The sequence below is a fragment of the Sminthopsis crassicaudata genome, chromosome 4, assembly GCF_048593235.1.
Source record: "Sminthopsis crassicaudata isolate SCR6 chromosome 4, ASM4859323v1, whole genome shotgun sequence".
NCBI lineage: Eukaryota > Metazoa > Chordata > Mammalia > Dasyuromorphia > Dasyuridae > Sminthopsis > Sminthopsis crassicaudata.
The window spans coordinates 173,950,894-173,965,763 of record NC_133620.1 but is presented as its reverse complement, the minus strand read 5'-3'; the positions used below and the strand labels follow the sequence as shown (position 1 = coordinate 173,965,763).

Sequence of the window (14,870 nt, the reverse complement as noted above, 5' to 3'; positions counted from 1 at the left end):
TTGTGTTAAAGGTTAGAATTCATTTTAAAGGTTGGTCTGTTTGATTCTTTATCTGAGGTAATTTTGTTTTTGATCTGAAAAGCATCAAGGAAAGCAGTTTTGCATGAAAATAGATCCTGTATATTATTGCTTAAAGATATAATCATTGTTAGAGCCCAGTGTACAATAGTTTCATAATATATTGAATGACAATAACTGTTTATATGTATTTACCATGTTTAACATATATTGGATTACTTGCCATTTAGGAGAGAGCATGGGGGAAAAGTGGGGAAAAATTGAAACACAAGATTTTGCAAGGGTTAATGTTGAAAAATTATCCATGCACATGTTTTGAAAATTTAAAAAGCTTTAATCAAAAAAACAAACAAAAAAAACAAAACCCAAAAACCCAAAGTATCTTTACTTGGATAAATAAAATGAAAATGAAATTATCATTAGCTTTTTTTTTTTCTTTTTGAGGAACAGAGAATTAAAACTGCTATTATATGAAACACATGATTAGAAATAAGAATGATTTGGCTAATATTAATAAGTTATACATGATATTCTCTCTCTCCCATTCTCTTTACCCATTAGGAAAGGCTAGTAGGAAAAATCAGAAATGGAGAGGTCCAGATGAAAATATTAAGGCAAATCTTCGTCAGTATGGCTTAGAGAAATATTACCTTGATGTCCTCATTGCAGATGCATCTAAGCCTTCCTGGAGGAAGGGATTGTTTTTTGATGCAATTATCACTGATCGTAAGTATAGTAGGTATGAGAATTCTAAGAATAGCTTTATGTAATAGGGAAAAAATTTGCCAGGGTACACAACTTATCAGTGATATTTCTTTCACCAAGCTTTTTCATTTAGTAGAAAAGGAGAAAAATATGGAAGTAGCACAAGTAGTTGATTGGAAAAGATTGCAGAATTTAACAGTATGATTCATGGTTAAGTTTCTAATTTCTTAATTTCCTTTAGCCTAATTTCTTTTTGGCTCGAGATAAGTACATATGCACTTATTTTCATGGTTAGGATAATTCAACTATCTTCAGAAAAAAGTAGTGGCAAGATGTTTAGTTCATTTACAATTATAATTTGAGATTTTTATTAAGACAACGTGCAAATATTTCATGTTTGTTAATAGTTTCTGTAGCACTTATTAATACCTGAAGAAAGATTATGGGATATCTTGTGCTATATACAGTTAGAGGAAAATTGAATTCCCATAAATCTGGAATAATTTAGTAATACTACTGTTGGTAATAATAATAATCCTAGGCAGAAGGAGAAGGATACAGGGGGAAATATAGATTTTTGTGAAAACAAATATAGCAATAAAAATATTATTTTAAGAACAAGAAAAGAAATAAATGAGAAAAAATCCCCTAAAGGGAATGAATAAATATCTGCAAGATTTAAAAAAAAATACTTATTTTATCTGATATTTAACTGTTTTGAGGAACTTTTGCTGGTCCGTTTTGTTGTTCATGTTTTCCTACTGCTTAAATCACTTGTATTTACTTACTATTTATATGTAGTAACCCCCATTTGTATACAGGTTTCTTGAAGGTGAAGAATTTTTTTGATTTGTTTTGTTTTTGTCTTTATTATCAGTACATAGCAGAGTGCTAAGAATATAGACGAACATAATGCTTATTGTTGTTATAAAGCAGTTTACCTCTTTTTACCACTTTGTTCTTCACAATAATCCTGTGAAGTTGTTTTGGCTTATGTTATTAGCTATTTTATAGATGAGGAAAAAGTGACTCAGTGAATTTAGGTGACTTTCCCAAGAATAATCTAATAAACAGCAGAATCAGGAAAAGAACCCACCTCTTCTAATTCCAAATTCAGTTTCTTTACATTATACCATAGATGCTGATGCATGTTTTTCCTTTCAACCCTTGCTTTGCTTAGTCTTTTTCCTAAATTTTATTCCTCCATCAGCCACTGCTTAGTGTGGACACTGCCTAACTGAACTGCCTAACCTATAAATATTATAAATAATAACTAGCATTTATATAATAGCCAACATTTATGTGGTTTGAGTTTGCAAAGTTTGTTTGTTAAAAAATGTTATCTCATTTGGTCTTCACCACAATCCTTTGATATAGGAGGGAAAAAATTAGCATTTATTAAATATTTGCTGTGTGCCAGGCCCTACATTAGGCATTTTAAAGTTATTTCATTTGATTCTCAAAACAACATTTGGAAATAGGTGCTATTATTCCTATTTTACTGGAATGAATTATTACTGCTAACAAGAGTGCAAAAAAATTGCCCAAGCATTATTTCAATGTAGGTATATTTTTTAAAGTTATAAGGATGAATTTTGGTAGTCAATGTTACCTGTGTTTTCTGCTTAGCTCCCTATGGTATCAGAGAATCTACTAGAAAAACGGGTTCACAGAAAGAAATACCAAAAGGGATAGAAAAGTGGTAAGTAAACTTTAAGTAACTATGTACTTGTTAAAATTTAAGTTTTTCCAATTTTGGGATGATTGTTGCTTTTCTTTATTAAACTTTATTTTAAAAAAAAATTTCACAGTGTTTCACTAAGCATATTCTTGTGGCATTTTTTGTTTAGCCCAGAAAGCCACATTCCTGTTTCCTTCAACTATCATCTGAGCGATATGTTTGTAGATCTTCTAAATTTTGCTGCAGAAACTCTTGTTCTTGGTGGAAGATTAGTCTATTGGCTTCCAGTGTATACACCAGAGTATGTATCCTTTGGAGAATTTTATCTTTTTATTCCCTTTGTAATATATCTGTGTTCCCAGTATAACTTGTATTATTGATTTTTTTTTTCTTTCTTAATTTTAGTTGTGTCTGGAATAGGAGTCTTGGTATTTCAACTGGAGTGAAAGTCTTTAGTTTCTATACACAGCACAATCTTGTTTATTTGGCCCTTGTCTCTCTAGCTCTTTGGTTTATTTAGACTTGATAAATATTTGTTGAATGAATGCTTTGTTATACAAAGCTTAGCAGCATGTGAACACATTATAGCTACTTTTTAAATTTTTGGTTTCTCAGACTTTTATTTTTGGATCCTGCATATCTAATCAATTTGTGCAACTGTACAGTTGTATAAATTGTACAATCATTGTTCTGACTAGAGACTATATCCCAAAAAAGGTCTTTTTGAAAAGAAAAAAAAAATCGAAAAGTAATTACACAAACATAAGAATTGATGTGATCACCAAATCAGATATTATAGAGAGCAAAGAGAAGAGAGTCTAGAGCTTTAAGAGATGCATACAGAATTGCCTTATTAATTGCTTATTAGGATAAAGTTTGTTATTTTTTCTAAAAAGATTCTGGAGCATAAAACAAAGTACTATGGCAATGTAAAGGTATAAAGCAGGGGAATTTAGGTTGCCAGACAAATGTGAGCTGTTAGGCTGAACGTTGTTGGGGGAGGTCACATTGCTCTGTCCTTGTAACCCATAGCCTATACTCTTAACATTTTTTTTCTTAGCATTCCTGTTATCATGTAATATTCCATCATATTTAGGAAACTTTAAAAGTTATGACTATATATTTCTTTATACTTTCCTTCTGACATTTGTCAAATTTTAATTTCTACACGAGGCTCAAATTTGGTATTTGAAAGCAGTCATTTTAATAAGTTAAGTAATCAACAAGAATTTATAGAACTTCAGAAAGTGAAAAATCTCAGAATACTTCAACTTAGTATTTGAAAGCAGTCATTTTAAGTATTCAAAAAGCATTTATAAGGCCAGCATTGTATGCTAGATACTGTGTTATGTGTTGAGGATACAAAGATGGAAGTGAAATCTGCCCTCTGATAGTTCACATTCTAGGGGAGACAATATGTACATTGATAGACATATACAAGATAGATGCAGTGTAGATAATTTATAAGAGGAGCACTAGAGGGTCCTGAAATGGCCTTCTACAAAAAGTGGAGCTTGAACTGAGTTCTGAAGGCAGTCAGGGAGGGAGGCAGTAATGTATAGGAGAACTAGAAAGATAAAAGGAACCAGATTGTGAAGAGCTTTAAATGCCAAACAGGAGTTTGTATTTGATTCTTCAGGTAACAAAGAGCCAATGGAGTTTCTTGAGTAGGGGACATGGTCAGACCTGGACTTTAGAAAAAATCACTTTGGCAGCTGTGTGTTGGATGGATTGGAGTGGGGAGACACTTGGAAAGGTAGGCCAATATGGAGGCTGTCGTTTTATTCAATCCAAAAGTGATGAGGACATGAGCTGGAGTAGTAGTAGTAGTCTGAGTGGAGAGAAGTAAAGTATGTGAGAAATGTGGAGATAGGGGTGACAAGATTGGGCACCTCTTTATATGCGGAGTAAATGATAGTGAAAAGTCAAGGATGACTGAAATGCAGACCTGGTGACTAGAAAGATGGTGCATTAACAATAATGCATGCACCAGCCCTGAGGTCTGGAGGACTTGAGTTCAGATCTGGCATCAGACACTTAACACTTCCTGGCTCTGTGACCCCGGGCAAGTCACTTAACTCTAATTGCCTCAGCAAAACAACAACAACAACAAACAATAAAACGAAAATTTTAAGAGGTGATAAGCTGATGAAATCCTTAAGTCAGAGGCTATTGAGAGCAAAGAGAAGTCTCAGGACAGAGTGTGTTCTCCAGGAGGATAGGATAGTCCACAGTGTCAGGTGTTGCAGAGACATAAAAAGAATGAGGGTTGAGAATAGAACATTAGATTTGACAATCAAAATATCATCAGTAACTTGAGAAAGAAAAGTTTCAGTTGAGTGCTGAGGTCAGATGCCAGATTAAAGAGGATTTAGAAGAGTGTGAGAGAAGAGGAAGTCAAGATACATTATAGATGGCTTTTTGTAAGATTTTCGTTAAAAAAGGAAAAATGAGTAATAGAGACAATAGAAACTAAGTCATATTTATAGGCATCAGGAAAGAAAATAATATATAGGGCAAGAATAAAGATTAAAGGGAAACAGGATTGTGATGGGGGCAATCTCCTGGAGAAGATAGGAGAGGATCAGATCAAGGATACCTGTAGATGGTCTTAGAGAAAAGGGGGGGGCTACTCTTTATCAGAGACTGGAATAAAGGAGACAGAGGGGCAAGTAAAAATATAATGCTGCTTTGCAGAGTGGGTGACAGCTAGAAAGTATTAGTCTAAAATAATAAAAATTTTGAAAGGGATTTGATAAATTTCTAGATGATGAAACCATTATAAGTTAAAGGATGCTAGGGATGTTTGGATAACTTTATATTCTTTGGAAGTGATATCACAAAAGATAACCCACATTCTTTCTGCCTCCATCAGAGAAAATATCAGAGTGGATAGATAACTGCTTTGACCCAGTATAGGATTTCTTAGGTCAATATATATCACCCTAAATATTTTAGTTAAAAGAAAACTCATCTTAGTACATACTATACAGCATAACCTTAGTTTGTCAAGAGAGCCCAGAACTTTCCAAATTATGATCTTTTTAATTGTACATACTTGGGTTCACAATTTATATTTGTGTATGTTTGCTCAGAAGGAAAATAGATATTGTATTTATTTCTCAGGGATTTGTTTGTTGAAGAAATCACTAATAGTACAATATATTGTTATTTATCTGAAACTCTCAGAGAGGGAATTATTCTTGATGCCTTAGTTTAATTAGCTGAGTAATTTTAGGATGAATTATAATGTATAAGTCTCAAAATATACCTCATGTAATTCAGCTTTTTCTTGAAGGCTTCAAATCAACATTGTTATTTTATTTTGTTATAACTAGATACATCTATAAATGGTAGGGGATAGAACAAATGACTTAATATGTCATTATATTGTTTATACAGTTATATTCATACCTCTAGTTGCTGAATTATATACCATTTAGTGTTCCTTTTTATTGTTTTAGGGGGTGATAAGGTACAAGAAACCATTTGCTCTGGTATTACCTTCCCTGATCCCCAGATACACATAAAATAAGGATTTTCTTGGCCTTTAAAGTTATAGTTTTGAGGTATTTATTGATTTCATTTGCAAAGTACAGAGCGATTGTAGCTTCTGGGTCTTAGAAGGTTCCTTCTCTCTGTTCAGAGTATCTGCCTCTGAATTTCTACCACTGTTTACACTACTGATTTAGGCTTCTCTCTTATTTTAAAAATTTTTCTTGTCTTTGTTCTTGACTCGAGTCTTTCCTGCTTTTAGAATCTGCTGTTTGCTGATAATGTTGCTGATTTTAATTGCTTTCTTCTATTTTCTTTGGCTCTACTTCTCTCTTTTCCCCTTTTCCCTTTCTTCCTTTCATTCTCTCTTTCTTTTCTCTAACACTTGCTTCTTTCCCCTATCCTTCTGTGACAATTCTTAATTTTTAATCAATTATTTTGTAGACTTTTGTAAAATGAGGAAGAATCAAATGAATGGAAACAGGAGAACAATAAATACAATAGCAATAATATCACAAAAACAAATATTTTTGAAAGCTCTAAGAACTATGGTCAGTACAATTATCGTCCATGATTTCAGATGGTAGAAAATGCTATCTCTTATAGAAAAAAAAATAACTGATTGAAGGAGATAATTAGATTGTGTGTATGCAATTGTGTATATCTGTATACACATACATATACACACAATTTATATATAAATATAATATATATATTTTACAGTAATTGAGGGTTCTTGTTCTTTAAGGATGCATATTAGGAATTCTTTTTTTTCCCCTCCTGATAGGATGAGAGGATGAAATGGAGAGAAAATAAATTTCATTTAATTTTTTAAAAAGAGAGATGAGGGGAGTGCTACAGATATGAAATGCTGCATGTACTTTCAGATGAAGTCATCACATTACTTTTACTTAACTTTTTTACCTTGCTACATGAAATCTCTTGTGAAGTGGGAGTAATCTGTAAATATTTATAATGCAAAAACAAAATGCATCAATTCCGAAGTAATTTCACATGAAAAGTGTAGACATGCTTTTCTATTCAGCTCCACACACATTTGAGTGACTATGGTGTACAAGATGCTGTTGTAGCTTTAGTGAATCCAAAAACAACAAAAACAAAATTTCCTCATTATCAAGGAGCTAACATGCAGAGATCAGAAATATTTGATGCTTCTTTGCTACTGCTGGTATTCTTTACTTCCCGCTCTTTTGGGTTACTTTCTTTCCCTTGGAAAAGTTTCTGGGTAGCCACTGAAGACTAATTAAAACACTGAATCTTGGGCATTTTTCATTTTATTTTGTATTAGATATAATTTCTTATTTAACCAAAGCCTTCTTGTCAATTATTGTACAAAGATATCAATCAGAAATGCTCTGGTTGAGTTCTTCAGTTGATATTCTCAGTGTGGTTGGTCATTGTTTTGAGTGCATTATATCTTTTTGAAGAAAAAAAAAAAGGTAAAGGGGCAGCTAGGTGGCTCAGTGGATAGATAGAGCACCAGCCCTGAAGTCAATAAGACCTGAGTTCAAATCTGTTCTCAAACACAACGTTTCCTAACTATGTGACTCTGGGCAAGTCACTTAATCCCAATTGCTTCAGGGAAAAAAAAAAAAAAAAGGTAAAACTGAGAAAGGAGTTTTATTTGTGAAAGTTTAATGAAGTACGTTGTCACTGGCACAGGTTTAGTTATACTCAGGTGGATTTGTCATCTTGCTAATATGTGTTTTCCCTCTAACAATCTGAACTACAACACATTAGTACCTTTTTATCCTGTTCAACTTTTGTCCATTTTCTTTCATGATTTTTGTGCCTGGAGTTCTCCCAGTGTTGTAGGGGTTTTCCTTGTTTTTATAAATAATCATAATTTGTAGAATCATATGTATGTTAATGATTAAAGGTAATAAATATTTGAATAAGTAATGATGATCATCTTTCATCATTATTCACAAGCACCAAAGAAGTTTATTTTTTTCAAATTGAACTAGAAATAATTGTTATTTTAGAATTCTTATTATTCTTTTGCTGAGTTTGTATATGATAATAATGATCTACATTTATATGATGCTATAGTATTTTTAAAGTGCCTTTCTCACAATAATCCATTTCGAGGAAGGTACAAAAATATTATTTTCTGTTTTACACATATAGAGACATTTAGGCTCTGAAAGGATAAACTCATTTGCCTGTAGTTATGCAGCTAGTGAGAGTGTAGCAGAAGAAATAGAAGGGAATGAACCTTAGCCCTTTTGACCCCATGTCCATTGTCCATCTTTCAATGCCACCTATAATCATATAATCATGATCATAAACAAGGTTTTAAAGAGCAGTGGCATGGAGTCTACTTTGCTTGGAATAGTAGGGAAGCCCATTACATATTAGAAGCAACATGCATTGAAATTAATTAATTTTTTAGAGTGGATTAGGTTATTGAAAGTTACTTTTGCCAACTTCTGATATAATGGTTAACAAGACTATAGATTTCCTTGTCCAGAGTGATCTTATTATTCTGAGTATGTATGTGGGTAGCTAATAGGCAACATAAAAGCAGTCAAGACAAAAATCTTTTTTGGGGGTCTGCTGATGCCTGAAATGACAGGTGGGTTTGTACATATGCCATCTGTCAGAGAAGGAGTTTATAGGCACATATGTATATGGAAGTATTTTCCTTCTGGCACAGGCAAACTGAGTTTTAAAAGGGAATTTTTTTTCTATAGTTTCTAATCCCTATAGCCTTTTTTTTCTATAGGGATAAATTTTAGCAGTAACTATATGAACCTGCATTTCTCCAATTTTCTAGCATTTAATTATGATTGAAATTCTGTCTTTAGAATTATTATACTAGCTTTAATTGTATTAATTACTTATAGTATTTCTAAAATGATAAAGGATGTATATTGGATATTTTTGTTTGCAGGCTTCTTAGTTTAATAATTTTTGATAAGGTATATACCTTATCAAATAGTTATGTATAACCAAAGACCCACTTCTTCATTGTCTTCTTTTCCCTCCCTCTTTTTATATTCACTTGGTATTTTCAGTGATCCTTTTAGCTTTATTACCTTTCTACAAATATACAATTCTTTTGTCTTCACTTCTACCTTTTTCCTAGAGCTTCAGTCTGTCATGACCTATTCTTGAGGAAACCATGCTGAACTTTTGTATCACAGTTTTTTGAGATGTCTGCTAACTAATTTTTTTCCTAAAGGTTTAGAATTTTGCTAAAAAGTAAGGCCAAGCTCAGTGGCCTCTAATCGGTAGAATCAACAATGTTTTTCTTTTTTGAAAATAGGAACAAATGCCCTTCTCTGACCAGAGTGCTTCTCCCATTCTAAGATCTTTCAGAGATCACAGACAAGATCATAATTTAAGTGATTTGCCAGTTGGGCCTTAAAAGAATAGATAAATTTTCAGTCATTTTTCTGAGGAAGGATTTAAATATGAGACAGTATGAGAAGTGAGAACAGACAATAGTCTATTTTGGCTAAAAATATATTAATTCAATGGTTCAAAAACAAGTATTTATTAAGCTCCTATGTGAAAGCAGTGTGCTAAATACTATTATTATGAGGGAAAAACCAAAACCACACACAAATAGGTAAATAAGTGTGTTTCTCTGTGTAAATTTTTGTGTATCTGTATATAAACACGTATGCATACATACAAATGTGTATGTATATGTATTTATGTGTATATATGTGTATTCCCATGTTGATAGGCATCTACTTTGCTTCTTTTTCTTTGTTACTACAAAAATATTGCTATAAATTTTTTTAAAACCTAAATTTTATTGTAGTTTTTTTATTGTGACTTTAACAGTCATGAACAATCACAAACATTTTGATTCTTGAAATGGAAGAGAGGAAAGAAGATACATGAAACTGTGAACTTCTACCATATTTCTTTCTTTTTTAAAATAGATGTTTAATCAGGTAGTAACAAATTGGTCTACTTCTGACCCAACTGTACTTATCCTTTCCACCCTCTTTGCAACTTTAAAGCTATTTTATTGAAACTCTTTTCCCTCATAGCTATCATTGTCCCCTCCCCCCCAACCTACCACTTTATTTCCCACTTAATGAAAATCTACCTTATGACAAATATGTATAGCAATGTAACACAAATCAAGATAGTGGCTGTATCTGAGGTATAGAATCTTAATTAATACTATATCTCCAGTCCTTTATGTAAATCACTTATTTATTGAAAGGTAAAAATTTAATAATTTTTGAAAGATGCATTAGCTTTCCTGTAAACATTATCTAAAGGTTACTAATTTGGAATTAGGTATTCTGTGTTATCTCTAAAGGTCATTTAACGGGAAGAAATAGATTTTAGGGAAGTTTAGAATAATTAATTTTGGAAATTTAAGTAGTTTAAATTTTATACATAAGCACAATTTAATTAAAATACCTGGGAACATTCTTTTTTATTTAGATGAACATGATGTCTTAGTATTATTCTTTGTATATATTATATTGTTGAGTCCTGATTTAAAGTTTTAAAGTTTTAAAATAAGAATGTATAGGGTGACTTAACATACTGTGAAGCCAAGGGTTCATATAGGAAAGTATTAGAGAATGTTAGAACTGGAAAGAATTTTAACCATTATTGACATTAATTTGCCCTTATTTTATGGAGAGATCTTTTAAGCAAATTATTCAAGTTTTTCCCTGTTAGTGTAACAATGGGGTCAAAACATTGATCTTCTGTCTCATAAGCTAGTTTTTTTTTTTTTTTTTAAAGAACTGACTGAATATTATTACTAAGAGGCTAATTATACTTTGCTCATTAGCTCAACTAAAAAAAAATTGAAGACATTTTTCTATTTTTGGTAAATTGTAATGACAAAGCTACTACTTATAAATTATTTAATGAATGTCTTTGGTACCTACAATAAAAAAGCTATTTTCTTTATGTATCTCAAATAAGTTTTTTATTTGTTTATATTTTGTATTATTATTAATAATTGTTGTTTTAAATAATGTATATTCTTTTGTCATGAATTTTTAGAGCAATTAGCACATGCTATTTTAGGGAAGTAAGGTAGTATAGACTAAGGTGGAAGTGTGTAAAATTAAGTAAAGTTGAATAATCCCCATTTATCAGTTTGGGACACACATATTCCTAAGTTTATTTCAGTGGGTTTATTCTTTCCAGATACATGGAAGAGATAGTACCACGACACCCATGCCTGAAACTCATTAGCAACTGTGAGCAGAGACTTTCCAGTCATACAGCAAGGCGTTTGATAACTATGGAAAAGGTGAAAGACTTTGAGGTAAATTGATCTAGTCTTTTTTTAAAAGAAATATAGTTGTTTTTAAAAATCTTATTGTTAACTTTTTTTTTTCTCAGATCAGAGTCATCTTTTTAAAAATACACTCTTCCCAAAACAAAGACATTTAAGAAAAATCTGCTGATATTAGCCATTGTTTCTGATAGTGCATAATAAATTCCATGCCTCTAGTCTCTGACCTCTAATGAAAGGAGGAAAGAGTGTTTCATTAGACCCCCAGGTGTAAGAGTGGCCATTACAATTAATTTGAATCCAGTGTTGTTTTTATTTTATTTTGTTTATTATTTTAGTCAGTGTGAGTATTGTTCTCTTGTTTCTGCTTACTTTGTTCTCTATGAGTTTGTATAAACTCTGAATTCCTCATATTAGTCATTTTGTGTTGCAGTCATATTCCATTACATTCCTATTTCACCATTTATTCAGCTGTTTTCTAATGGATAGGTAATTTTATAGTTTCTGGTTTTTTGCTACAACCAAAAATGCTGCTATAATTATTTTGGTGTATATGACACCTTTTTCTTCAGTTTTGGTTTCCTTAAAGATTTCAGTAGTAGAACCATTGCATGAGAAAAGTATTAATAGTTTAGTTACTTTTCTTACCTATTTATAAATTGTTTTTCTGAAAGGTTGAAGCCTTATTAGCAAGAATATTGACTTGTTTACCTCTTCATAGCCCCTTTCAACATTGATTTGTTATTGATTAGTCATTTTTAGTCATATTGGACTCTTTGTAACTCCTTTTGGAATTTGGCAGAGATGGTAGTGTGGTTTGCCATTTCCATCTCAAGCTCATTTTATAGATGAAGAAGCTATGACAATCAGGCTTAAGTGACTTTCCCAGGGACGCTAGATTTGAACTCAGGAAGAGAAGTCTTTCTGACTCTAGGGATCTATTAGCTATGCTTCCTAACTACCTATTCATCATTAACTATTTTTGTTTTTTTGAGGGCTGTGAGATGAAACTTAAGAATTCTTTTAATGTCTCTTACTAATTATTTGGAACATCCTTTCTTATGATTTTTGATCATTTTAATTATTCTTTTTGGAAACTTCATATATTTTGATTACTTAGCTATCATATTTCTTTAAAAGTATATACTTTAATTTTCCCCTTAAGACTATGACGTATGGATGTGTGTGTGTGTGTGTGTGTGTGTGTGTGTGAAAGCATGTGTTTTCTGGGGCATATTTAAAAGGAGAAAAAGAATTATAAATTTAAAAATAACAGAATAAAGATAAAGTAATATCTATATGTGTAAATATGCCAAGTGCCAGGTCTAGTAGAGCATAATTTTTTTTTTAAAAAACTACTTATTTTAATTCTGAATTTAACAAACAGTAAATATATTTCCATCTACAAAGTATGATAGTTAATAAGGATTGTAAATGAAACTGTGAATCTATGCTGTTTAAGACTTGTTTATCTTTTAAATATATATAATATATTCAGCATGTAACTTTCAAAGTTGTCCTGATTATCACTGTTTCTTTCTGGCCTTTCTTCTGGGTTTTTTTTTTTTTTTTTAATTCATTTGAAAAATACTTCATTGATTATCTTTTCATTCTTTTCTTTTTGGAGGGGTTCTATATCCTCAGATTCTTTCTCCTTCTCAACTTTTTATCCTCATGGTTGGGGTGGGGGAGAACTCCTTATAACAAATATATATATATATATATATATATATATATATATATATATATATATATATATATATATATATATATATATATATATATATATATATATATCTTTAAGCAAAACAAATTCTCACATTGGCTATTTCAATGAGTATTTACAGAGCCCTATCAAGTGTCTTAAAACATGTCTTATTCTACATCTTGAGTCTATCACCTCTATGATAGCTAGTTTTATTATTATTTCTCTAATAGTCATTGCATTGATCGGAGACTTTATATATTTCAAAGGTTTTTTTTTTCTCTTTGCAGTATTATTTTCTATAAATTACTTTCCTTGTTTTACTGACTGCTTTGCATTAGTTCATAGACATCCTTCCAGGTTTCTCTGAAACTGTCCCTTTAAAATTTTATTACAATGCAATAGCATTCTATTTCCTTCATATTCCTAACCTTTGGGCCTTTAAAATCTAGTTTTCCCAAAAGTACATTCAGCTTAATGGTTTCCCTTCTTTCTTAAATCAATGCTTATTTCTTGCAGTTAATTTTGCTTATACTTATTTGATCCCAGTGTTAACCTATGGACTTATTTCCCTGCCTTTTTTTTTTCCCTTTCCTATCCCAAGTTGAGTCTGCATGAATTATTATTAATTTTCTTTCTGTCTGCCCATCTATCTACCTATCTTCTAGTTCATATTATGAAGTTATCTGAATTTTTTTTCTCCTACTTACCCTTGAGTCATTCTCTCTTAATCTGAATAACACTAATTTGTGGTATCCTTTCTCAAGAACTGTTAATTTACTTTTGCTTCCTCCTTAATTCTTTAACTCTTTTAGGTTATCATGAAATCTATTTTTTCATTAATTACACACACATATATGTTTTGTTCATTCTATTTAATTCATTCAAGGAAGGGCTTTTTAATAAGGTTGTTTTCTAATGTATCAGTTGTCTCTTAATGATCATGGATCAGTCTACTCTTCCTTTCTCTATCTTTTTTGTTGGTTTAGTTGATTTTTGAAGGGGTCTTTTTTGATGAACCCTACCTCTTTAAAATTTTAATTGATGAAAGGAACTCTGTAATGTAGTGGGAGATGTTCTGTTTCCTGAGTTTAGATCCTCACCCCACTCTATGACTGTGTTCAATGGTTGCCCATCTTACCAGATGACTTTCAAAGTCATTTTTTGAGACTTGGAAAAGAAGTCTCACATTTACTGATTTCATTATTTTTTCTGACTCACTTTTTTTTTTTTTTTTTTTTTTTTTTTTGCCTCTCAAAATATTGTTTGGTTTGAACTCTCATCTTGTTAGCTGTATTTGGCTTCAAATGACTTTTAATTTTAAAAGTTAATATTTGCTTTTATTGAGTATATTCAGAAGGATGTAATGCTGTCTCTGAAGGCAATTCCAATCCAGTAATTCCTCCCAGAGTATTTTGAGCAATGGTAGCATCATTGTAATAAGCAAATAGTCTTTTATGGCTATTATGTTGAATTATGTTACATTGATTTAGATGCATAAATTTGAAATGTTTGATTATTTTTTTAACTATATAATTTGTATAAATGACATATAGTGCTTCAGGGAGAAGCAGAGGTGTAATCTTACCATCAGGACTGTGCTGGAAGTAAAACAAATCAAATGAAAATTTTTTGTTGTTGTTATTTGAACAATATAAATTGTCCCTTAACTCTGGACGATGATGGCTATTTGAAACATGTTCCAAAGAAATAGAAAATGAAACATAATTTATTGGACTTTTTCAAATTTAGTTGTTCAGCACAATAAGCCCATAATTTCTATTTTTATGACAGAAATAAGATCTGTGGTGGACCTTTTACCTTTTTTCCCCTTCTGGAACTTAATTTATTTCCAGTGTATTTCATCCTTTTTCTAAAGGAATCTCCCTCTAGGCAAATTCATTTGGGACTAGAAAGAAAAGGTAGGGATAAAGCTGAGGTAGCTTTTAAATTATTATTTTAAACCACATACTAAAAATGGAAAGGGAAACTTTCCAGGATACTTTGTAGGCATT

General features: G+C 31.3%; 1 protein-coding gene across 6 annotated transcripts in view; it reads left to right on the top strand.

The window, feature by feature from the left end:
- The window catches only part of TRMT11 (tRNA methyltransferase 11 homolog), a 64,785-nt gene that overhangs the window by 34,749 nt on the left and 15,166 nt on the right, over window positions 1-14,870 (top strand). For 4 of the 6 annotated variants that reach the window (XR_012489199.1, XM_074309908.1, XM_074309911.1 and 1 more), the window contains 4 exons: window positions 580-744; window positions 2,353-2,425; window positions 2,574-2,705; window positions 11,060-11,180. Coding sequence is in view for 4 of the 6 variants with exons in the window: in XM_074309908.1 (XP_074166009.1) it covers window positions 580-744; window positions 2,353-2,425; window positions 2,574-2,705; window positions 11,060-11,180 (491 nt within the window). In the remaining 2 variants the exon portion in view is untranslated. Of the gene's footprint in view, window positions 1-579; window positions 745-2,352; window positions 2,426-2,573; window positions 2,706-4,043; window positions 4,161-11,059; window positions 11,181-14,870 lie in introns of those variants that run through there. The other 2 variants (XR_012489200.1, XM_074309909.1) reach the window with 2 other exon arrangements.